At 41.2% G+C, this 25,927-nt stretch overlaps 1 protein-coding gene across 1 annotated transcript in view; it reads left to right on the forward strand.

Annotated features, from left to right (window-relative positions):
• DERA (deoxyribose-phosphate aldolase) overlaps positions 1–25,141 on the forward strand; it is a 46,917-nt gene extending 21,776 nt beyond the window's left edge. The window contains exons 7-9 of the mRNA XM_031060523.1: positions 15,915–16,027; positions 20,760–20,909; positions 22,782–25,141. Of these exons, the coding sequence (XP_030916383.1) occupies positions 15,915–16,027; positions 20,760–20,909; positions 22,782–22,838 (320 nt within the window). The 3' untranslated portion in view covers positions 22,839–25,141. The remainder of the gene's footprint in view (positions 1–15,914; positions 16,028–20,759; positions 20,910–22,781) is intronic.
• Positions 25,142–25,927: the final 786 nt, after the last annotated feature.

Here is a 25,927-nt window from a genome sequence, read left to right on the forward strand (position 1 = left end):
TAAGTAAATAAATAAACAACTAAATATAAATATAAAAATATTTAATTTTATAAAAGCTAGTATATTATATATAATTTTCCTCTATGTAAGCTGGTGGCTCCTGACTCCTGTTGCCTCTGAAATAATTCTCCGTGGCTACTTTTTTTTCTCTAATAAGGTCCACGAGGGGGAGGACATCAGAATGGGAGCAGGCCCACAGGTGTCTTAAATTCTTTGAACCATGCCTTTACCAACTTGACTGACACCCATAAATTCTTCTGGAATATTTAAGAAGCTGTTTCTGAGTGAAGGAGGCTGACATGCCTGTAAGGCCAGTGACTCACCTGGCAAGAATAACCTGTGCAGCGCTGAGGAGGGCAGCGTGGCAGCGAGCTCTGCACAGCAGTGCCTCTGTCCCACTGCCAAGGGAGCACCTCGATTGTGGAAAGCTGCCTGAGACAAACCCCTGGCACTGAATAGGAATTTTGGGTTTATGGCCTCCACTGCCATCTCTGGTGCTTCTTCAAGTCCTGGTGTTGATTTGAGTACATGAGTTTCTCAAGAAAATTGACTGCATTTTTGACTGTGCTTTGGGGACAGAGAGTAAAGTAATTAAAACAAAAAAGTGAAATACGGGACAAAGATAATAACAGACAAAGCAAAAGTCAAACTGAGATCAGTTGTGAGTTTCTGGCTTTAAGTCTCATGCTCAACACAAAAATCAAGGATCCCCCCTCAGTAGCACGTGAGTTGTATTATGTGTTGTTTTAATTATGTGTCTACAACTTCAGCTGTAATTTAATACTAAGTCAGTTTTTAGAGCTCAGAGCATTTGCAAATTAAAGGCAAAGTCAAGGGAGGAGCCTTGGTAACATGTAAACAAAATTTCACTTTGTGTCTTGCTTTACTTGTCTAAAATACAACTGTGTTGGGTTTATGGTGTGTCTGTAAAGGGCACACTCTACCTGTAAAACATCCATCAGAAATCAGAAATAGCTCCTTTCTATGGCTATGATCTGTTTCTGAATGCTCTCCAGGGTGGAAGATGATGTTCAGTTCTGGGCTGGAGGTCCAGTGTGGGGTTGGGGGCAGGTCAGGGAGTCCTTACTCTTGGGAGTGTGTGAGAAGCGTATTTGGCACTGACTGGTGACTGAGGCTTTCTTGGCCATTATCTGAGTGTAGAGGTTGTTGTAGTTGGCTGCTTAATGAGCTTATCAGGACAGTGATTATTGCTTATATTTAATTAATTATTAATTATACTGGAATTATAGTGGGAGTTGATCACTTCCCTGTCTGCTGCAGCATTCTGCATACTCTGTGGTTGTTCTGCATCTTCCACATCACAACATCATTGTTGTGCTCTGGTTAACATCACTGGAAGTTTGGTGCAAAGAACAAGCTCAAAACGCACTGTGGAAAACCAAGATGCAGCGTGGCAGTCTGTCTCAAAGTTTTGAATGATATCATGGGCTACAAAGTTTTTGAATTAAGTGTAAGATCAAAAGATGGAGTATCTTTAAATACAATCAGCCTCAAAGAGGTTGGAAGAGAAACAAGTGACTTCATTTGTTCTGGTACAGAATGGGGAGAAATAAAAAAGCCAGCAGTATGAAAATGCTGATAACAGCATGTTCAGTGAGGCACTACAAGGATGCTGCCTTAAATGAGGTAATTGCCTACAAGCTTAACAGTGATACTGCAGCTAATCACTAGAAATAATATAGGCGTGATAGATAAGCTTGGAGTTGAAAAGTTCCAACAATGTAATCACAATATCCTCAGGTTTGAATTGCTGATGAGAGGCCATACAAAGACTAGTAGCAAAAAAAGAAAAAAAAAAATCGTGGGGCTTGAGTAAAGCAGACCTTGAAGGAATGTGAAATGAGACTTAAAAATCTGTCTGGAACTCAGGAATGTGTGTGGAGGGAATCAGAAGTGAAGGAATGATGGAAAGTGGTTGAGACAGGCTAGGGCAGGCTCTCATGAAAAGTCTTTCCAGTTGAGTCAACAGAACCCTGCATGGGTAAGTAGAGGACAGAAGTAACACTTGAGAGAAACAAAGATATTGGGGGAAAAATAAAGATGCAAAGAGTCTGTGAAGTGAGAACAGAGTTAGAGTGCATACAGTGAAGCCTCATTTGTTTGCAGTTTGTTAAAAACCCAGACGTGCATGCAATGGCACATTTTGTTATGCATTTATTTATGTGCTTACTGAGCTGTGTGCCTGCCTACACAGCCATATCTGAGGGGAGATCTTTATTTGGGGCCATTCATATTTGTCAGAGCAGGATGCCTGGCAACTCTGCTAATTTTGTGCAAGGTCTGTTCGATTAATAGTATTCTCCTGTAATCAGAAAATAAGAACAGATACCCTCCAATGAAATCCAAGAAGAAATACCAGTGTAAAACAGTGTAAGACTTGTCAGCTCTGTACTTGTTTGTTTGATTTTGTGTTACCCACACCACCACCTGACTTTGTCCCTCCACCATCTCCCCTTACAAATAGAAACAATGCTATTTCCAAGCACTTCTCACCAGAACACCAACTCAGGAAGCCAGAAGATGGGCTTGAGGTTGCAGAATGACTTGCAGCATCACTTTTGACAAATCTACTTGCCTCTCTGGTTTTCTGTGTGTAAAATGAACATTTGCACATTTTGTAGAACCTCTGTGAGGCTTAGTAAATTAAGATATAAACAGAAATGTTAGAAGGTAGAAATTTTTGTGCCTGTGCATGAAGATGGAACACTCTTGGTCACGATTCAAATTGGGAAGTGGAGCAAGAGAAGGACTGGAAACTTTCTGGTGGGAGCTGCTGGCTGTGATTTCCTGGTACAGCCAGCCCTGGGAGTGACAGTGGTGGTGGGAGCCACCAGAGCTCTCAAGTGATGCTTTGTGCCCTGCAGCACACAGGAGCAGCAGGGACAAGCCCGTCCTCCTGCTGCTCTCACTGCACTCTGCCCAAAATGTCTTTCCAAAGGGGAGAGTTCTGTGTTTTTCCCTGTGAGCTTGTTCTGTTTCTCCTCAGAAACCCCAGGCTTGTCCTTCTCTCTCAGGACAAGGGTTTGGATGCTGATTTCTGCTTCCTGACCTTTAGGAAAGGGGCTGTTTTTTATCCTCCACCCTTTGGCTGTGAAATAGCAGCTACAGACAGAGTAACACACTGTTGAGAGGGGTCAACTTTCTATTAACAAATTATCCTCAGTGCCTGCATAGCGCTTTACCTTTGCTGATATTCAAGATCTTTCCAAAACATGTTAATTAAGGAATATCTAAATGGTATACTTTCAATTTATAGCAACTGATGCAGAGAGGTGAGAAAGCACTCCTGTTGGGTTAATTTTCCCCATGAATGAAACCTTGTTTCTATGTTAAATAACTTTTTAGGATTCGAGCTAAAACTTCTGAAGTTTCATATCACCTCAGACTCAGAAATTGTTGCACAGTGAATAGTTCCAGTCAAACATGCCAGCAAAATAACAGGGCTTTCTGGCAAAAAACTTTGCATCTGTGAAGCTCCACTATTGAAGGTAATGGTTTGAGAGAATGTAATTTTAAAACATGGAAATATTATGTAAAATCAATAGATGTACTGGGTACTATTTATTTCTTTGATATTTCACGTTAGGTTTTTTTATTCTGTCAGTAGCAGGTGTTAAATTCTACTAAACCAGTGAAAAATAGAAATAAATATTTAATTTACTGTACCTATCAATTATATAAAATTGGCTTATGAAATATTAAAAGAGCTTGCATGTAGGAGCGCTAGTTAGAAAATCCAGTTCCTTAACAGAAACCTAATATAGATGTGGAAATACACGAAGCATGATTTTGGAGTAGTAGGTTCTGGATTTTTTTGTTGTTGTTGCTTTTTAAGGTATCAAGGTTTAGTGGTTGTTCCTGTCTAATTTGAACACATATGCTCATGGCAGCAGCAGTGTGGATTTAGACTTGTGAAGAGAAATGTGTTGAGTGGAAAAATACATCAGGAATATGTGCTCTTGAACATCATTAGGTTATTTTGAAAAACTATGGATACTCACTTGAATATACCATTTAATCATAAGGACACAGGGAAAAGCAAGGAGACGTAACAAGAGATGAGCACAAACAGAAGTGAAAAAACACTTGAGCCATAAAAGTGGCACAAAACCAAGAAGTTTCCCATAAGGAGGGCATGTTAAAGCTGTATGTTAAAACACACTGCTATCAATATAAAGACATCCACGAGCCTTTAACAAATCATGTCCTAACGGTGCTGATGCTGTATTTTTAACAAAAAGTGTTTTAAAAATGTTTTTTAAAAGCACATCATGAAGTGCAGGGAAACACTGAACACCCAGCTGACTGCTGGGGTGCATGAACACATTCCTCACTTAGCTACATAGGACTGGTCAAATGCAAATGCATTTATTGTAGAATATGCTCATTTCAGTGGTGTTTGGGAACAGACTCTTCCAGCTTGCCCCTGTGGTTACTTGCAGTGTTTTTGATGAGTTACACAAGGAACTTGAATTTCCTTGGCAGGTACCTAGGTTACTTGGAGTCTGTCTCCCAGCCTGTGTTCCTCTGGTTACAGCTCAGATTGTGAAAAATGGAAAAAAATGGAATATATTCTCTTCTTTGACACTATACTTGGGAATTTCATCCCCTGGGAAATGTTCCTGATTTGGTTTTGTTCGTGGTGGTTTTTTTTCTTTTTTCCAATTCCTTTTCAGAAATTGTTGTTTTAAAATTCAGCATCTCTCAGATGAGACAATTTAAGATTTCTGCCTGTACTTTATATTTACTAAAGACAATGGCTTTCCCAGAGGTGTCTGTAGTAGCCCTTCTGAGAGAATTTTTCAAAGACTGAATTGACAGCAAAGGCCATAGTTTTCATGGCAAGTCAACAGGGATCTGACATCTGATTGCCTTTTGTACCTTTGATGTTTCTTTCCTGCTAGCTATTTGGGCTATAAAGTGATTTCTCTGCAGTGTACAAGTGCAGCTGATTCCTAAAGTTGAGTTCTAAATCTAAGATGTAGAAAAGATTCCTCCTTGGTGATACCAGAGCTCTTCTTGAGTATCACATCTCCTTTCCATCACCTTTGCAGTCATGCTGCCAGTCCAATGCCCAATTTACCAGCCTATCCCAAACATCTCAGGAGTGAAATTTTGTAGTTTGTCACTGTTAATTCATCTGTGATGGACCAAAAAGGAAACAAGGCATGATGCTCCACATCCCATGCATCGCCCTGAACTTCAATTTTGGAATACAAAATTGTGAGTCATGTATCTTCAAAAGCCTCCTTCCCACTAGTCCTGGAAAGTGAATTTGTGGAGAACTCACAAAGCACAAAGGCTTCCTCATAAATGGAGCTTTGGAACAGAGCTGACCCCAGGCTGTGGAAGCAGCTCATTGAGGCATGATGGAGAGGGATGCTGTGTTTCTTGGGAATCCCAGTCCCCAGGAAGAGGAGGGGTGGCATTTCTCAGCTGGTTCTCTGCTACCCTGACACCATAGACATGATGTTGGTAGCTAACTAATTGGGTTTATGTTGTAATCAGGCACTGTGTTTGCAGCTGCTCTGGATCTCAGCACATCCAGCTTCTCAGCAGCTCGCCAGTTGTAGCTTCAAGGCAGAATCCTCCAGGAGCTTCAGCGGGGTGGACCCTGTGCTATTGTAATGCCATTTCCAGTGCCTGGGTTAGAATTACAGCTCAGCTTTAAACTCAGTGTCTCCAGAGAGCACTGCAGAAATGTTTGGTTTTTTTCCCTAGAAGTAAAACAAAAATATCCTAGTAAAATAAGCAGAGCTGCTCCATGCCATTCAACAATGTCTTGGTGAGTTCATTTGCAGGCACTTGCTTCTATTATGAAGTAAGAACTGAAGCTGGGAGAGAAACTTAACAAGAAAGTAATATATTTTTCTTCTAAAATGTTGAAGAGATTGAGTGAAAAAAAAAAGTTAGTGAGAGGTAAAGAGAAGCTTTTAGATTTAGAGTGTTCCTGTGCCTTTTTTACTGTCTTAAGAACTTAGTTTTGGGGTGAAGCATGGGAACATGCAGAGCACTTTGTCATCTAAGTATAAAAGTGCTGCAGATAAGAACAAATAATTATTAATCAGTAACACCACTGTATTTTGTTGCTGCTTCCTGTTTAATGAATGCCTTGTTCATGAAAGAAGCAGGAGAGATCTGAGATTATTTGAGGGGAATCTTTGTTCAGCAGAAGGCAAAGCAAAGATAAGAACAGTACCATTTAAAGTCAGAAGGAGGCAACTAATATGGCTTTTGAGGTATCAGTGATGCATTTTGTATTATTCATGGCAGTGACTCCTGTATGGCTTGTAAGTTTTTTACGTTTTCATTTGCTTGAAATTAGGTGGGACATCACATAAAGAGTAAAGTAGTCAGTGAAATGTAGAAAGATTGAGATCATCACGATCAGGCAAAGCTTGTAGATGCCTTTCCACAAAATGTGGTTAGCTACAGCACTGATTTTTATGTTAATTTACTAGTGAATAATTTAAAAAGACCTGTTTACTTTTTAATAAAAAGGAAAGATATAAATTGGCTGAGTGTTCCTAATGTTACTTACAGCTGCCATTGAGCAGATGTTAGGGATTCTTAGTGGTAGGCTAGACCAAAATAAGTTTTATGAATAAACAAACAATTTCCTTTTACTACCAACTCTTTCAGGCTGATTCTCTCCCAAATTCACTGTGAATGGCTTTTTAAAGTCTCCTCATAAATAATTACCTTTCTTGTGGCACTTTTTTCTAGGCACTTGGATTTTAATTACAGTGATGAACTGTTTTAATAAGTTGTTAAATAATTTTATCTTTTTAGGAGTGAATCCATTTTCTATTTCTCTTTGACTTCATCGGTTCCTGGGACTTTAATCCTTTTAATTCTTGCTAATTCACTTTATAAATTCATGCTGGAGAAGTAAACAGCAAGCAGCAGCATCATTTTCTTTTGAACTCTGTGCACGTACACCCACCTCAGCTTGCTGGTTATCAATGGTCTCCTGTTACTAGCAACCATTTTGTTTAACTCAGTCATTTGGATCACAGTAAGTATGAAAAGATAGGTAATTAAATGGAGACAATGTAGTTTTGCTTTGGGCTAATGTCTGGGGGCCTTAAAGCCCTCATGGAAGTGAATACAGTGCTTAGTTCATAGATAAGGGATCTGTAACACTGCTGTACTTCACCCCAGAACAGCATCTTCCAATGTAAATACTTATCAGACACCTTTGTGTGTGATTTGATGTTGGGAAATGCTGAACACAGAATTCCTCCTGGGTTTTTTTGCTGTTTATGCCTGAAGGAAAGGTGCAGGTGGGGTGGTTGTGACGCTGACGCCGTCCCTGCCTCTGCAGTTTGGCACGTGACAACTCAGCACAGCACAGGGGATGTTCTGCTTGACCACCTCTGTTTCTGAGCATCTGAGTGAAGAAGTCCTTGTGTCTTGGTTTGAAAAGACAGGTGTTTGAAGGCAGGAACTTCCCCTGAAATGGAAAATGAGAATCCCCCTCTCTCTGAATTATAATAATTTCAAAATTAAAAGGCTCTCAGGCAAATATATGGGAATAGGAATAACAGTTCTTTACTAGGTAAACTGAAAATACAAATGCAATAGTACAAACAAAACAAAGCACTGCCAGAGTGAGAGCAGGCCCTGCCCCCTGTGTGTCAGGGGGTGGCACAGCCCCATCCCATGGGGGCTCAGCCCTCCTGCAGTGCCAGCTGTGCTGCTGCTGGAGCAGGGATCCTGCACAAGGGGGGAGTTTTCCTCTGCAGCTCCAGGGCTGCTGCAGATGGGCCTGGGCTCCCTCTGGCAATGCAGGGCAGCAGAAAGCTGCTCCTCTGGCAATGCAGTGGGCAAAGGCTGCTGTGCTGTTCCAGGCTCAGATTGGATCCAGGTAGGAATGCTTGGCTCCTCCCCTGGGCACAGCATCTCCCCATGGGATACTGGAATTGGATCAGCCCTGCAGGGACACTCAGTGGCCATGGACAGAAGATGATTAATAATTAATGGCCCACGAACAGAAGAGATCTCCTAGAGGCAGGATTGGTTGTAGAAGAGATAAAGAAAACTGCCCAATGAATAGAAGATAACTGCCCCACCTCTGACAGATGGCAAATAGAATACACACTTATCTTACAATCCAGGACACATTGATACCAGAGTGAGGCTCTGAAATATTGCTGCAAATTTTATATAGATGGGTTTGTTTTATTTTATTTTTTTCCCCTGTAAGAAAGATATAAAATGTGCTCTCAATGAATAGTGACACTTAATAACTTGCCACTAAATACCTATGAGGATATATATACATCTAGCACAAAGAGAGTTTGATATTCAATTTCTTTGATTCACAGTATTTCAGTAAAAAGAGTGGAACGCCAAAGTTCAAAATGATCATGTATATTTAGTGCAGGTTTTTAAAAATGTAAAACCTACATACAAAATGTAGATTTGAAGACTGGAATATCATCTTTGCTTTGCCATTGAAATATCATCTTTGTTTTGCCACAGGTGAAATCAGCATTTCTCTATCAATTTCAATATTTTTTTTTTAACTAACACCCATGCAGTTGTTTAATCAGGTTGCTGATGCTTTTGATTTGAGATGCTCGCCATAATTGCAGTGTGTGGTAAGATCAGCACACAGGCTGTTGACAAAGGGAGGTGAAAAAACCATCCCCTGGCATATTAAATACCATTTTATGAGTTGCTCCCTTTTTGTGATGGTGCTTACTGGTCTTTTTTATTTCCTTCATTCAAGTAGTGCTCAGTATAAGCTTATGCCAGAAAAGTCTGACTGAATTTATCAGCAACACACCTTCATAAAGAATCCCTTTGAAATAAAATTGTTAGTTTTGCCGTGTAAGCATTGTTAATAATGCAATGGGAGGAAAAAAAGGATTTCTTAAAAAACCAGAAGTGTCTTTCTCTGGCCACCAGCAGAGAGGTGCCTCCTGCTTGGAGTGCAGCTGCACAGTCAGGGGTTTTGGTTGTTTCTTTCGTTGAAGGGAGCTGGCAGGTTTTTTGGTATTCAGGCAGCCTGAAGAGTTGGAAGCATTGCAGAACAACCCTACTGATAGTAGTGAAAGCATCTGGAAGTTCTCATCTACTCTGCAGCCTACACATGTGGGCTTTTGCAGTTTTGCTGCATGCCAAATTATCAAGGTGGACAAGGAAAAAGGAAACACTCTGAGGGGCAAAATTTCTTGGAAAGTGGCAGCTTTAAGTAAGATTGATGCCCTTTAAAAACAAGCATTGTGATGTGTAGGTAAGGCCATCCAGGGTGTTTTTAGGCCCTTAGGATATTTGTTGCACCAGGAGAATCCAGGAAGTCCATGATAAAATCTACGTGTTTGCAACTTGTTGGTGTTGAAGGTGTTCAAATGTCATAAAAAATAAGCTAAAAGTGCCTCACATTTTCCTGGTTATCCAGTGGTCACCAAAGTGGAATATTCATCCCCCTATGCAAGCCCTCAAGAAATCTGTTCTGCCTGATTTGTAAAAGCCCCGTGGAAACAAACAGGTCACAGATGAGTCTGGTGAGATCTGGTTCCTTATATTTTTTTGGTTTTCAGGCAAAGCCAGAAGCCAAAACATTGACCCTTCCAATTCTCAAGGAGAAGACCTTTGATCCTGGAAATCCCCCTGGTACTGGAGCCTTCAGCTGTGCCAGCTGCCTTTGGTTGTAGGGGACGTGGGGAAGAGGGGCTGGTGCTGCTGTTTGCCCTCTGCATGACAAAGAGGCTGCAGGCTGGATGGATTCTGACTGCAGCATTAAGACATGGACTTTTAAATCTCAAAAATCAATCCTGCCTTTCTCTGGGTTAGCGTAGGAACAGAATCTTAAACTGCTTTTAACATCAAGTGTTGGAAAAACACTCAAAATGACATTGAAGTGTCATGATTTTGGCTGCATTATGGATGGTGGGTTTTTTAAAATCTTTTACATTCATAGCGCCTTCTTGATAAAGTAGACTGATTTTCTACTTGCTTTATTCAGTGTGGAGTATTTCCAAATTGATTTTAAACAGCTATTTCTTCAATTTGAGTAATTTTGTTACAAGCTAATAGACAATACGTAAATGTACCTGAGCTTTAACGTTAACATATTTGTTTCAAAGTTGTTATCAACGTTAAAAAGCACAAAGCTAAACGTGGTTGCTAAAACATGGAATGCAATATGCCACGTAGTGCTGTGATTCTAAGCCATCATGCATATTTATTATTTTCTTCCAAATTGCAGTGCTATTACTGGTAGATATATCAGGGGTTTAGCCTCAGTCTGTAATATGTCATGTACAGGACAACATTTTGAGAGGCTGAGATGTATTGATCCAAAACCAAGACTGCCAAGAGGGAAAAAGCCTGACCTAGACCAGTGCTGTTTTAATTATATCACAGTTTCAGCTAGTTTATCATTGTTTAGGTTAATTTAAGTGTGAACAAGGAAGTGATGCAATGAATTTCAGTGTTGGTAAAGGAAGCTTAAAGGGGGAGATTTTCAAATCAAGTTTCTCCCACAGCATTTTGTTTTTTCACTTGTCCTAGCCAGAGCATGTGGCTCAGTGCTGAGCGTGCTTGCATTCAGTCTGAAAGGAGAGGCCAAGCTTTAGGTTTCTTTATCAGTAACTGCTGGAGGAGTGGATGGATTTGGGAATTTGGGGCCAGAGCCGTGGTACCAGCACTGCCTCCTGCCCTGGGTGCACTGTGCTAGAGAGGGAGGTTTCTACTGATGTCTCTTGTATTTTGTGTATTTTGAGTCTTGCTCAAAATCAGGAGTGTGGCAAAAAATACCCCACAGAACAGCTTGTAGGGGAAATCAGCACTGCAAGTGAGTAAGCTGAGAGAAAGGTCTGGTTTTTCCCAGTGATAGTAAGGTTAGGATCAGTTGTTGGGATTCCTTGATTTATTTCTTTTTCTGCCTTTGGCTTGTCATGTGTCATTAGGCACACTGCTTCAGCAGCTCCAGTAGTGCCATCTGCAAAAAGAAATAAGGTTAATGTAGGTCATATACTGAGTGCAGTATGTGGCAAACCTTTTTAAAGAAGAAAAATGGGATCCTGGTAAATAAACATGAGATTTAACAAGCAGGTAACAATACAGAGTTCCTTAAACTTCCTTGTTGTCCCATAACAAGTCACTCCTGCTGCTTCCTCTTTGGAGAGGAAGAGGAATGGCTGTTCCAGCAGCTCACAATTGCCTGAACTCCTGCACCCTGGCATCTCCCAGCCCTGCTGCTGCATGGCAATGCAGGGAGGTGACTGGGAGCATGTTTCCTTCTGGGTTTCAGTGTGGATGCAAGCCAGGAGCCACCAGTGACAGGGATTCCAGCTGTCCTCTGTACCTGTAGCATGTGTCAATTATTTATCTCCTCTTGCTCCATGCCACACAGGGATTGGATTGGATTGGATTGGGTTGGATTGGATTGGAAGGAATGCTCTAAAAATAGCAAGTGCCTGTGCTGTGCAGCTGAGCAACAGAAGGTGGTATGGCTCTCTAATACTAATTAATAATAGTATTCTGTAGAGACCTGTGGTGGAGGCTGCAACAGTGCATTAGCAAGCCATGCATAATTCAGCAAGGCTGAAATCTTTCAGACATCATCTGCAGGGAATTTTGCACAAGTATGGACTTGATAATTTGTCCCTTTGTGTGCATGTGTAAGTGTTCCTGAGGGCATCGTTTGGCCTGCAGAGCCCCTGTTACTGGAGGTGCTGTTCAACAAAGGGAGCATCCATTCTGAGTCTTAGAAACCAAGCTGGGATGGGTTTTCAGAAGGTTGTCCTCCTTGTAAACAGACACTAAACATGGACCCCTGTGATGTGATTTTTACTTTTTTTCCCCTCTGTGCAGGCACTTTTTCAAAAAGAGTTGCAAAAAATGGCCAGTTCTCAACAGACCAAGTTATAAACCAGCATTTTTCAATGGCAGCTGAGGCACAGGCATGTGAAAAGATGCATTGGCACCAAACCAAGTGGCCTGGCAGTGTAGCCCCGTGTCACGGAGCTAAAGCTACCTGCTGAGCTACTGCTAGAGTGAGTTGTCACAGCTTTGTATTCTCTTCTCCTGCATGGCAAAGTTAAGCTAAGGGGGAATGTATTTTATCTCTCTGCTGGAGCAGGATTAAGACAGGTAAGTGGGACAATTAAGGATGACTCAACTGACAAGAATTAGCTGCTACATTAGCCTTTTATATCTTGCCCTGCCTCTTATTTTCAGAGGGTTGTTAACCTGGTCACCCCTAGCAAGGCTAATTTGTGTGTGAATCTGGAGACCCTTAGTTTGGGTGCTCATAAAATAGAAAGATGACTTGCTAATGGGGCTTCATGCCCATTTGATAGGGTACTATTTTGTCATTGCTGCCTTGTCAGCAGAAGCAGCAGGTGGGTTTGCAGGTCCTCTGAGCAGAATGCCACTTTTTGCCACCAGTCCTGGAAGTCTTGGAAGGATATGTGTTCTCCCTGGGCCACTGCATATTGTTATAACTCAGTTGCAGCAATGAAGATGTATTTGTGCTCGTTGCAAATACTTACAGAGTAGCAGGGCATAATTGTCCCTCTGCAAGCATCTCTCTCTAAACTATTGTTTCAAACTGCCAGCCACATCTTTGTTCTTTATTAAGACTAAGGCAGCAACATAGAGTCTGTAGGTATCAGGAGATAATCATTCCCCAAGGGCATTTGAAACACTTCACAACCAAAAGGTTGTGATTACTCCACAATTGCTATGCTGCTTATTATTCCTTATTGCTTAATTATGGAATCAGAGTGTGTTTCCTGGATGCTGTCATCTGAATAAGATTCTCCACTTCTCATGCTCTGCTTCAGTGGGCTGGAAATCTCTGTAGATGTACAGGATAGCCATAGGGCAAGCCAGTTTTGGAAGCCTTGCTGAGCTTTTGGGAGACCAGAGCATTCATAAACGGGGCTATGTATCTAGAACAGAGAAAATATAGTGGACTTTCTCTGAAGTGAGTGGTCTCCTTGTGTTGAGCCCACAACCTTGGTGTTGCTGCACCGTGTTCTACCCAGCTGAGCTCATCCCATCTCCCTGGTTCAGTGAGTCTCAGAAGACTTGCTGCCCTGAAAGGAAATGTACTCTTGTGGCTTCACATTGGAAAATAAAAGTACAAAGTGTGGTCTTTTGCAGGCTCACCGGGCCTAGAAATCCACCCCGAATAACTGATTTTGAGAAATCTTGGATTTAATGCTTCATTGAATCATGTAATCTACTCTAAGGAAGGGGAAAGCCACTCAGTGTGTATTTTAGCCTTAGCCTTGATTTTTTTTGAGTGTATCCATTCACAGGAAGACGAGAAGATGGGTGATAAAACTCAAGTTTCTAAATCATCACCTAAATTTCCGGGTGAAACTCCTTCTGAACTTAATTCCTTAAACTTGTTTAAATTCCTTAAACTATTTCTTATTCAAGTTTTTGGAAACTTGAATAAGAAATAGACTGGTTGAATCACCTTTATTATCACAAGTTTGGCATAAAGTTTGCCTAATGAGGTGCCTTTTATGTCAGCCTTTGATTTTTTAAATGCCCCTTTTCATTGCTGAAATCCAAACATTAACAGCACCTTCCATTGTGGCTCTCTGTGCTAGTGTGGGTCCTCTGTCTTGTGCAAAAGGCTGCCTGCAGTCCTGCTAGCAAGCTCTTGTGCCATAAAAAGAATTTGTTCAGCAAATAAAAATGTATTGTTTTCATTGTTAGAGGATGCTACTTAATTGGCTGTATGTTTGTCTAATAATCACATCTAAAGCTGATTATTCTCATAATAGCCTTAAGATATTATTTAGAAATAAATATATAAATGCACAACTTTTGTACTAATACTAGTTTTTAATCTCTTCTTGTTTCTATGAAGTCTGAATGAGATTTTCAAAATTGAATAATAATTTGATCCGTTAATCTTTTGAAGCTAGTAATTTTATTTTCCCCTCTTTGCAGTCTCTGAGGCTCGCAAATGAATAGAGCTTCATTACTGGAGTCTGCATTTAATAACCATTATCCATTATCTTGTAATTAAGACTCCCTGTAACGAATCATGAGGACAATGCAAAAATACATAGTACATTTCTTTAATGAACTGGAAAATGTTCATCTTGTTCTATTTAGTAATGAGTTGCTGAATAGTCGTTAAATCCACTGGAGAATAGAACTAGATGGATTTTGAAGACTATCTTGAGTTTGTGGTTAATCTATTAGAATTAAAATTTCATCTTCTATTTTTATCAACAGCTGATTAGAAGTCATTCTGTTTGACCAAATTGATTAGAGGACCATATACAAGGGCAGCTGTTGTTTAATGAAAGTTTTTAATGAAACTGTACCATAGAGACTTGTAATTATAAGACTTATAAAAGCTTTGACTTACCTTATAGCAGAAAAAATGAGAAGTATTGCACTGAAGGACTTTAAGTGCTACATTTCGAAAGGGAAATTAAAAATATAATTTGGTGATGTTGAAGTTACACTTGCACTGCTCCTTGTTTTAATGTGACTATCAGATGTCCGTGGTGTCTCTCTGGAAGGGAGCAGCTCTGAAATGTGCAAGTCAATTGTCTCTCCTGTGTGCTCCATTCTCTGCAAAGCCCTATCAACTATTAATTGCCTCTTTTGCACATTGCGCTTTCTGTGGAATTGGGACCTTTCTTGCAAATTGCTGTTTCTCTCCAGAATGGGAGCTGTCACAGGAGGGTGCAATTGAACCACCACTGGGCTGACATGGTGCCTGGTCAGGAAGCCTACAGAGAAAACTGTGTGTTCTCAGAAACCCCAGAGTTGGTGGTGCCATTTGGTTGTGCTTAAAGCCAGAGGAGCACGCCTGGCTTTGTGCTGCCTTGCCCTCAGGCTGAGCCCCAGCTGCGTGCCCATCAGCTGTGCCATCAGGGAGGCTCTCTCTGCACTGTGCTGCAGCTCACACAACGTAGTCAAGGCAACTCCTTGCTTGGAGCCAGTGCTGAAACTTCCCTCCCCTCCTCCAGGGGATGTTGTAGAGGCATCATCATTCACATGAGAGACAAAACGGACCCCAAGCCAAATTTGAAGTGGAAGCAGATGCAGTTCCAATTGACTTAAGTGGATGATGCACTACTACATGATGTTTGAATTATCCCTCTTCTTCTCCCAATTACTTTTGATAATTAATGATCCCACAGTACACCTTTTCTAAGAAGTAGGTTCCTAGGGGTGAAGTGCGTCCTAATGAAATTAAAGAAGTTTTGTCATTGTGTTCTGTCAATGCTGGATCATGCCCTGCAAGGCACATTATATTTTTTGTTAGTTTCTTAGCTTTTTGTTACACTATGCTTCAGGATTTCTTTCAAGCCAAGGCAGAACAGCAAGAATACACAAGAATGTTGGAAAGTATTAAGGCAGGCACTGGAGAATATTATTCACCAGTGAGAAAACAGGAAAAAAAATAAGCCAAGGCTAACTCTTGTTCTTTAAAGAACACAGATGTTTTGACCTTGTTGCTGCATTAAATCAGACTGTGGATTTAAGTATAGTAACTTGCAATGTTACAATTGCTAAATGCATAAAAGGGGAGTTTTCCTTTGGTTTACAGTGTTACACAGCTGGTTTAGTAAACACATATGAGATATCTTTCCCTTCTCTTAAAAACAGCTGCAGGAGATACAATAGCAGACTGTCAGACCTGAGACCAAGTAGATGTGAAGTTAAATGAAAAAAACCTGATGCAAATAATTTCTATTCTCAAAGATCCTGGTGGAAATACTAAAATGTTGATTTATATACACCACAGGGACATATGTGTAAAAGAATGCTTCAGAATTGCTGTGAAGCAGGAGGGCATCTTTGAGGCTGTGAACCTGTATGTGCAGAGGGACCCTTGTTCTAAAACTGTTATAAAACGTTTAAATGTTATAAAACATTTTATTTCCTTTCAGGTTCTGATTTCATAAAGACATCTACAGGAAAGGAGGTGGAAAACGCGACCTTTCCCGTTGGCGTAGTCATGATGCGAGCCATTAAGGAGTACTACTGGCAAACTGGCTACAAGGTAGGTCTCATTTCCTCTGTAAAAATTAACTAAACAGGCTCACTCACAAAGAAATAAGAATGTAATAGAATTGACTTTAATATTCTAATATTATTTTTTTTCTTTTTTACTTTTGTGTTTTCTCCCTTGAAGAACTCTTACTTCATTCCGTAAAACCTTGTGCGATCAAAGCCTTTCCTGCTGCATCTGGATTTAAATTTTTTTTCGCTATTTAGGTGGTCATGCCCATTAATAACAGGGCTGATAGTGGCTGACATGCTCCCAAAAACATCAGCAGAGCTATACAAATGCAGAGCCATCGAGTCTGTCCAATGTACACAACTGCGTTTTCCGACTTTGTCCTGGCAACCCAAGGGATACATTCTGCTCTTTCCTCCCTTGCCAGAGAGGTTTTCCAAGAGGACAAGGAGGCAGATCCAGCTGTATCCCATTGCCTGGGATGGAAGGAAGGAGAGGGGAAACAGGGGTTGGAAGAACATTATATCCTGGTACTTAATGTTTATTGATCAGGTCACTGTCAGGTGAGGTCAGTGGAGAAAAGGGGAACGTACAGCAAAGCCAGGGATGAACTGTCTGTGCATTCATCCTTTTGAGAAAGGAGATTCTCAGGAGAGTTTAAGCCGCCTCTCACTTCCTTTTTCCATGGGCAGGTGGGGGCTGCAATTTGGATCTGGTGCTGGTGTTCAGCAGTGGGCTTTGTCCTCACCTTCAGCACCAGGGCAGGAGGCATATCTCCAGCTAAGAGCCTCTCCCCATTTTTGGCCGCCTTTCCCTCCTCTCCAGCTTCTCCTTCTGTCCCCTCTGCAGGTGGTGTCAGTGTCAGCAGGTGGGATGAGCAGTGGGATGGGAGCTGAGAAGGCTTCAGGGGCTGTCAGAGCCTGAGGAATGTGTGGCACCAGGTTGGAGGTGTGTCCATTCACTCTCTGTAGCCATCTAGATGAGGCCAGCATGGATCCCTGGGCTGTCCCTGTAAGAGCTGAAATGAGAGATGCAGGACTCCAGGTAGGTCTTCAAAATGCAGTTTATTGTGTCCAAGATGTTACAGCAGTCCAGGGTGGTCGGTGACAGAGCCTGTGCCTACAGCTGTCAGCTCCAGCTGCAGGCAGGCCTGGAGACCCTTTGGTTTTGGTTACAATGCATTATAGACTTTTCTTTTGGTTACATTACATTATATACTTTGCTGAGCATCTCAATACAGTAGAACCAATCTACACCTTAACTTTTATCTACAGCCTATCATAACTACTGTAATTACCATATTCATGTAACTATTCTCCGACCACTAAAAGTCAGTACATTACATTTTAAGCTAGAAGTTGTTATTCAGTTTTCTTGCAGTGGAAAATTCTGAGACATTTTTTCTACTTGCAACATTTGCTGACTTGTTTGCCTGTGCTGTCTTTCTGCTTGGTAAAAGCATCTTCTTGTTTGAGGTGGGTTTATCCTTTGCTCTAAGACATAAAAACCCCCTTCTAATTAACCTACCCTTTGCCTCCTTGGTTATCCAGTAAGACTGGCACAGCAATTCTTTTCTTCTATATCAAAACTTGCTTCCATCTCTATTCCTTCATCAGACTCTTCATTCAAAAATCTTTCTGCCAAGCACACATATCTGTGAGCTTTCTTGTCAAACTTTCATCCTTCCCAACAGTGCCCACTCCCCCTTTCACCTCCTGCCTCTCTCTCTGCCACCCAATAATTGGAGCAGCTCCAATGGCCTTGTTTCTGTGGGAGCACCATCAGTGCCCCAGGTGAGGCAGATCCCTGGGGCAGACCCCCCTGGACACCAGTGCTGGGTGCCACAAGCTGCATTAGCCCAGCTTTGTCCCCATAATTGGATATAAATGTTGAATTCACCTTTTGCTTTCAAAGGAGGCATTCGTGGTATGAAATGTGTTATTAAGAGTAAGTGCTTGTGTCCGTGTGCATGTGTGTGCCAGTGAATTAGATGTAAACCGACTTCATGTACTTTTATTAACTGAAGACAATATTATCAGTGACAAGAAATTTCTAAATGGTTTCTTTAACAAACTAATTTTGCTGCTGTAGGGATGCTTTCTAGCAAGGCGTTGCCTGGGAAAAGCAGGTTAATACAGAAATTAAACTTCTTCAAGGAAAGGAACAAGTTGCAGAGTAACATTTATTGACTGATAAGCTGTGGTGGTGATATGAAAAGTGTGCAATATAATGGGAAATAATCTTTTCCTGTCATTATAGAAGGACATACATAAATTGGTTTTTCTGTTGGGAAAACCCCCAATCCAGAAAAACTTATTACTTTTAATAATGTAAGGTGAAGAGAAAATTCTTGAGGAGATGAACTTATTAAGCAAAATAATGAAATACTGTGAAACAGCAGGAAAGTGGTAGCTGGACTTTGTACTGCTCTTGAATTAAATTCCAACCCCCCTTCCTTTTTACGTTTTTATGGCAGTCAGATGTGCTGTTTGGAAAGCTGGTAAATGGAGGAGAGGACAGGCTTGTCTTTGTCAGCTTTTTTGCAAAGAAAAGAGCTTTCAGAATCTGCTGAAAGGGGAAGGACTTCTGAATGATGGTTTTAATTCTCTTATTAACTCTGTTTCACTTGTTTTTGCCACAGATTATCTCAAAGAGACGTCATATTTCTAGGAGGAAATCTAAATTCAAATTTCATTAGAATTTCTCTTCCTGAGGGAAAGCACATTCCAACTGGTTTTGCTTATTATCTAGAAGATGCTTTTCCAGTTGCTGGGCTTTAAATTCTTTTTGGAAGTCTAACATTAACAGATGTATGCATACATTCACACATCTATTTGTCCATCCACAAAACCACAGTTTTCATGGCTTGGATTTATCAAGCTTTTCCTGCTTTTGTTCCTTTTAATCTTATTGGAAATATGCCATTATCACAATGCTCCAGCATGAGAGAAGGATTTACTCTGTTGGTCCTGAAATCACTATATAAAAAAGATTACCAAACACATTTTTAAAAAGATACTTTCTGATTCCACTATTATGTCCATAAGGCACAAAGAAATCCTCAGTGCAGTGAGGTTTTGGGAGCTTGAATACAAAAACAAAATGATAATTCTTGCAGAATGTAAAGGCAGAAGGAAACATAGGAAGAATCAGTGTGTTGTTCAGATTTACCTCTTTTTTATACAGGAAGAATTTTTCCTGAATCCCCTTGCTTTTCAAGAGTTTAGGTGCCTGCTACAGGCCAACATTTTGGCATTTTTGATGAGGGGTTTGATAGCTGAGTGTCACAAGCTCTGTCTTGTGTTTAAATGGCACATAACCAAAGGACTGGCATTAGGGGAGCATGCCAAGTGCACAGCAGGTCCATCATGGGATTCCAGACATTTACCTCAAAGATAAGTTTTACTTGGTGTTTGTGCCTTAGCAGACATGGCAGTTCACCTTCAGATATGACACACATCCCACACAGAGGGACTGAAAGCACACCCAGCCTGTGGTGAAGCACAGACCTTTCAATTTTTGATAAAGACAGACATAATTTAATTCCCATTTAGAAAATATTAGTGAAAATCAAACCTCTGTTAGGTTTGAATGCACAGCCAAATCATGTGTAACTGTGCTGCACAGGCTTTTTATAAAACACAGCCAGTTCTCACTGCTGCCCACGAGCCAGCCACCTCACATTCAGCATCTTTAGAGTTATGTTATTGTTGTATATTTATTGTTCTGTATTTGGAATTAGATTGGCAGTAGGTGATGATGAGGTGGGCACTATGTGATTATGTAGATATCCCTGTGCTGCCTAAATCCCTTGTTCTAGAGGCAAAATGCTCCCATTAGACCTCAAGCCCAGCTCCTGAGGAAGTGCACAGGGGTCAGAAGCATTGCTCCCTCAGGATGAAAATGTTATCTTTGGCAGTGATGGCTGAGGCTTGGTAGCTCCCAGTTCTAGCCCAGACCTTGTGCTGTTTGCAGTTGGGAAGGAGGATACTTTGACAAGAAAGTTTCACAGATATATTTGCTTGGCAGAAAGCTCTCTGAATGTAGAACCTGAGAACAGAATAGAGATGGAAGCAAGTTTTGAGATAGAAGAATAATAGACGTGTAAATTGAGAATTGCTGAGCCAGTCTTGCTGGGCAACTAAGGAAACAAATGTTAAGTCAATTTGGAAAGAGGTTTGATGACTTAGAGCAAAGGATAAGCTGACCAAAACCAAAAAGTTGTCTTTACCAAGCAGAAAGATACCACAGGCAAACAAGACATGTCAATGTGGCAAGTAGAAAAAAGGTCTAACAATTTTCCACTGCAAGAAAACTGAAAAACTTTAAGCTTAAACTGTAACATAATAACTCATGTGATTGGATAGTATTAACCATTATATGGTAATGATTGTAGTTATGATAGGCTATGGGTAAAAGTAAAGGTATAGATTGGTTCTTGATGCTCAGCAAAGAAAAGTATATAATGCAATGTAACCAGAATTAGAGGGTCTCCAGGCCTGCCTGCAGCTGGAGCTGACAGCTGTAGGCACAGGCTCTGTCACCCGTGACCCTGGACTGCTGTAACGTCTTGGATACAATAAACTGCATTTTGAAGAGCCACCTGAAGTCCTTCATCTCTCTCCAGGCTCTTACTCAGGTCCTTCCCAGGTGGAGCTGTTACATCACAGGCACTTTGAGAACTGCAGCTCTACAAACATTGATTGCTCTTCTAGGGTTGCTGATGGATGAAAATGTGTATTGAACTTTTTTTTTTCTTTCTTTCTCTCAAAAGGTTGGATTTAAACCTGCAGGGGGCATTAGGACAGCCAAGGAAGCAATTACCTGGCTCATGCTGGTGAAGGAGGAGCTGGGAGTGGAGTGGCTGACCCCAGAGCTCTTCCGCCTGGGTGCCAGTAGTTTACTGGGAGACATTGAGCAGCAGGTTGGTTGTTGGCAGCTCCACAACTCATGAACAACAAAAGTATTCTTTCTAAAAGTGCTGGCTTACTGCTTCTGCAGAAATGGAACATCCCTCTAATTCATTATTAGTGACAGGTTCACTTCCAGCTCTGTGCTTCTTTAAGTTTGAGCTGCCCCAGACATCTAGGGCTCTGATGCTGGGGCAGCTGGTCATGGTCTAGGCCATGTTTGAAGTGTAAAATTTTACAAAATTGGGGCAAAAAGGGCTCAGTTTGTACATGTACAGTCTTTTCAAATGCATGGCTATCGATGCTGGGAGCCCCCTACACTGGGAATAATGTGCTCTGACTCTGTGATTCAGGAGGCTGAAAATTGCTTTATTAAAACTATACTATATTACACTAATACTATATTAAATTACATACTAAAGAGACACTGTACTATACTAAAGAAAAACCTGTGACTATCTGAGACAGTCAGGACACAGCTTTGAGTGATTGGCTAATACAACATTCACCTGTGTCCAATTAACCAAATTACTTTGGGTAAACGATCTCCATAACACATTCTACATGTGCAAAACAACAAGAGCACTGAATAGAGATCAGAATTGTTTTTCTCTTCTTCTCTCTGTGCTTCTCACTGCCTTCCCAGGAAAAATCCTGGGAGAGAGAGAAGTATGTCCCTCTCAGTTCAGGGAATGTGAATGCCACACCTGGCAGTGCTCTGCTCTTCACTCCCAGGTGTGACTGAGCCTCACAGACCCCTGTGTCACTGTGCCACAACTCCTCATGGTGTGTTTCCATCCTGTGGAGAAAGGCACGTCTCATCCTACGTATGGGTGCTGCTGACAGAGGATTTTTCACATGTTGGCTGTTTCCTGGGGAACAAGTTCCCAGTGGGAAGAAAGATTCTGACCTATGTATCCATGATCTACATCAGTGGCACAGGGTATCAACCCCAAAGGATGCAGTGTAACTGGGAACAGTGTAGTGTTATAGGAACTACCAAAACATGAAGGCTTTTGGTCCTGACTTCCATGTTCATTAAACCCTGGAGAGGAGGTGATATTACCTTTTACCAAGAAAAATATCTGAGAGTCATTATCCTGTTGCTGCTGCTGGGAAAACATGAGGTATAGGGGCTTTGGGGGAGGACAGAATCACCAGTCTTTTCCCTTTCCTCACATTTCCTAGCAATTGAAATACTGACATGTTTTAAGAAATGTTCTAAGAACAGCTTAGAGATGTCAGGTTAATATTCATGACTGCTGAAAACCCCTGGCTCACTCCTGCAATGAGAATAATATTGTCTTGCTCCCTCTGCCTCACTCTTGACCTAAAATTATGTCCCTGGTTATGACAGAGCAGCATGAGCTTTCTCTTTGCCACTGCCGTCGCTGCTGGGTGTTAGAACACAGCCAGTGATTGTGTTGCACCATTTGTTCTGATTTCTTAAGGGTTTTATCTTTTATCTGCCAGGAATTGCACAAATGCCCCAGCCATGACCAAAGCTCTTGCTGTTCTATGCTGTCTGAAAATATGGAAGATAAAATGTCCCAGTCATTATATTCAATAAAACAATCATACTGAAAGAGTCAAAACCAGATGCCAGAGGAAAGCATTGGCTTCCACCTGGCTCTTTTTGAAATCTTAGCTAAGAGCAGCAAGAGTCTTTGCTTTTTGCTTTTTCCTTCCAGACACAGCAGCAAGAACCCTTAGTTCATATTCTACAAACAAAAATATATTAACGGGTATTACAGCATATTTTATGCACACACACAAACAAATATCTATCATCCTCATCTGGCATGCCTTTAATTTGTTACTTCCTTGACACTCACAGCTTTATAGTCATATATAATTCCATCATAAATTTTCTTTTTTTCTTGCAGATTTTCTATTATGTGACTGGCTCTTACCCACTTCAGCATGATCTGGCAATGGCTTAGACACAAAACCAACTCAGGATTACTTTTACAAAAGAGGACTTTAAGCAAACAGCATTCAGAAGACTTCTGACAACCAAGTGCATATGATAGAATTAAAGGCCTAATTCTCCCTTCTTCATAGTTCATGGTATTTAAAAATATGCTCAAGTCTGCTGGTTGTACTTGATCCAAAAGCAGAAAAAAGTGGCATTTCTGAAACAGTTAAATAGTTAATACATACAGATTTGCAAAGTTAATCTTGCAAAGTTCCTCAGACCAGCCTGAAAAGCTTATTAATGGCAACACTGAAATACTATGAAAAAGATTTAGGTGGCCTGGTAACACTTTGCATTCTCAGAATATGAAATATGTATGGAATGTTTCAGATTGCTAATTAAGAGCTACTGATCTTGGAATAGATTTCCATTCACCTCAGACAAAATCTTCTGGCACAGATGTGTTGCACTATTAATTCTTCTGTTGATTCAGTCTCAGGCATTGTAAGGGGAAAGAAGAATGAAACTTGGCTATTATTTCTCTTTTATCAAATCTCTTCTGTAGCAAAAAAAAAAAAAAAGCCAACCAGACCTCTTTTTTATTTTTTTCTATTTTCCCCCCCAAACTTGGGCACAGACATCCATATTTAGACCCTTGAATAAAAGTGGCTTGATTTCTAGAACAGCTGAGTATCCACAGTTGCTCCTGAAGTTAATGGGAGCTCTGGGTGATCAGAACAACTGAAAATCAAGCAGTCTCTATATAGGTGCCTAACTATGCATTCAGGGGCCTATTTTTAGGCATTTCACTCTTAAAATTTTAGTCTAACTTGCTTAGAAGCTCCAATTCCTGTCTCCTGTCATTTTAAAACACATTCATGCAAATCTTTCCATTTTAATGTAGGGGGGTTGACTGTCAGTTTGCAGGTGTCACTGCTAGGCTGGCTGAACTTCAACTTTGCCATTCCAAAAGAAATACATGAATTTAAAAGATGATCTGAATTGTGTCCTATACAGGGTTTCATTCTTTAATGTAAAAAAAAAAAATGCTTTTTTCAGAGCACATTAAGAACAATACCCAAATCACCAACACCTTTTGAATATCAGACTGGAGCTGGTAGATTCATTTTATCAGAACTGCATTCTGCTCACTAACCAGAGTTGTACTAAAAACTTAATTATCTTATCATCATGACTAGTCTTACTGACTTAAGTAGGTTTCATCATGGAAGTGAGAGGAGGAGGAGGATTTTGCTGTAAATCAAGCTACAAGGTGCATTTATTACAAAGAGATTTATTATAAAGATAATAACTCTGTTATTTATCTGGCTGTACCACCTGAATCACTAGAGTGCTACAAAAAACCTTGGACAGATAGGAAAGCTGATTAGGGGGAGAAAAATCAAGAAAAACAACATATACAGAAAGCAAAACCTTATATGAAGTGCTCAGGATTAAAAATGAGCCTTAATTTCTCAGGAAATAGTTCATCCAAGGCTTTCAGTCTTTTTCTGCTTTAGGTCTCAACAAAGAAAGTGAGGCTGAGCTGTGACTCTGTTTTCACGTTTGTTTTCCTGAAAATGGCCCACTTTTACCATGAGTTTTCCTTCTGATTTCATTGCCAATTTCATCAAGGAAAAATCCAAGTGCCTGTCTGCACATGGAGGGGAAAATTCTGCTGTGAGCTTTCAGAAATACAGAGCCTGTTACAAGAAGTCAGCTGCCACCAGGTTTGTGCCAGTCTGACCCTCTGCTGTGCCCTCCCAGCCACCACACACTGGATTTTGCTGCTGTTTAGCTCAAGCTCTATAAATGTTATTAAATGTTATAAATGTCCATACTGTCATAGTGGGAAGTAAGGCCACTTGCAAACCACACTTTTTATGTTGTCACTTGTCATTAGGGTGACGATAAAAACTATTTTTTTTGGAGATGCTTTAGTTTGTAGGTGGAGGACTCTGTGTAGTACCTTAAAATGAATGGAGGTCCAACTTTGCCACCTCACTGTGTAAGGCAAGTCTCAGAACAGCCTCACTGTCTCCATGGGAGCTGTGCTGATGAAAGAAGTTGCCAGGAGAAATTCTGTCAGCAGTTTTGGTGTGCACGTGGGCTGCTGGTGGTGACTCCAGGGGTGACAGCTCTGTTTGCAGAGGGAGAGGTTCCTGAAGAGTTGAGGATAGCCACTTCCCTTCTCCATGAATGTTAAAACACACCTATGTGAAATACTGTGCAACTCCAAACTTCTCTGTTTTTACAGAAGCTGGACTGGAATGTAGTTTGTACATTTTTTCTGTTGAAACCTTTTGTCAAAAAAAAAAAAAAAAAAAAGCAACAGAGTCTGTAAACACATCCAAATAAAGATGATTCTGGTTTGGAGGTTGTTCTTTTTCGAGGAGTGAGCAGAAGGCTCAGTGTTTCAGAGCAATTGGTTGTCTTTGTTTAACTCCATGGTGATTGACGTTATATTCACAATATCTATGGGCCACCAGAGCCTTGTCTCTCAGCCCTCCTGCAGAAGCTGCTGGTACCAGCCAACAATTACCCTGCTGGCAGCCCTGGGGGGTGAGAGGGCTTGAACCTGGGCCAGGGATGCCACCAGGAGCAGCAAGGCACCAGGCCTATCCAAGGGGCCACTCCAGGGGCCTGCTGCCCCTGAGTAGGTGTGGGATCCATCCTGGGATGGGGCAGGGCTGGAGACCAGCTGAGCTGAGCTCAGAGGGGCTGCTGGGCAGGGCCAGGAGCATTCCTGGGCTTGTGCCAGCACTGAGAGAGCCAAGGACAGGGCTTCCCTTCATTTCTGAGCTGAGGTTGGAGGTGGCATGGCAGGATCTTCATTCCCACTCCCAAGGAGCTGGGAGTGCTCACAGTGTGGGCTCCTGGGCTTGCTGCCCTTCACCACCCTTTTTTCCATCTGTCCCATCTTTTTCCTGCTGCTCTTCAGCTGTGGCCTTCAGCTGAAGTTTGTGGAGGCTGCAGGCAGCACCTGAACTCCTGGGAAGTGTGGAGGGTGCAGTGCTCCATCACTGCACAGACTTTGGGAAAAGTTCACATTTAGTTCTGTGCTTCAGGCCATTAGAAAAGGAACAGGCAATTATGCACTCGTGTCTAAATATA

Source organism: Geospiza fortis, unplaced genomic scaffold (assembly GCF_000277835.1).
Source record: "Geospiza fortis unplaced genomic scaffold, GeoFor_1.0 scaffold13, whole genome shotgun sequence".
NCBI lineage: Eukaryota > Metazoa > Chordata > Aves > Passeriformes > Thraupidae > Geospiza > Geospiza fortis.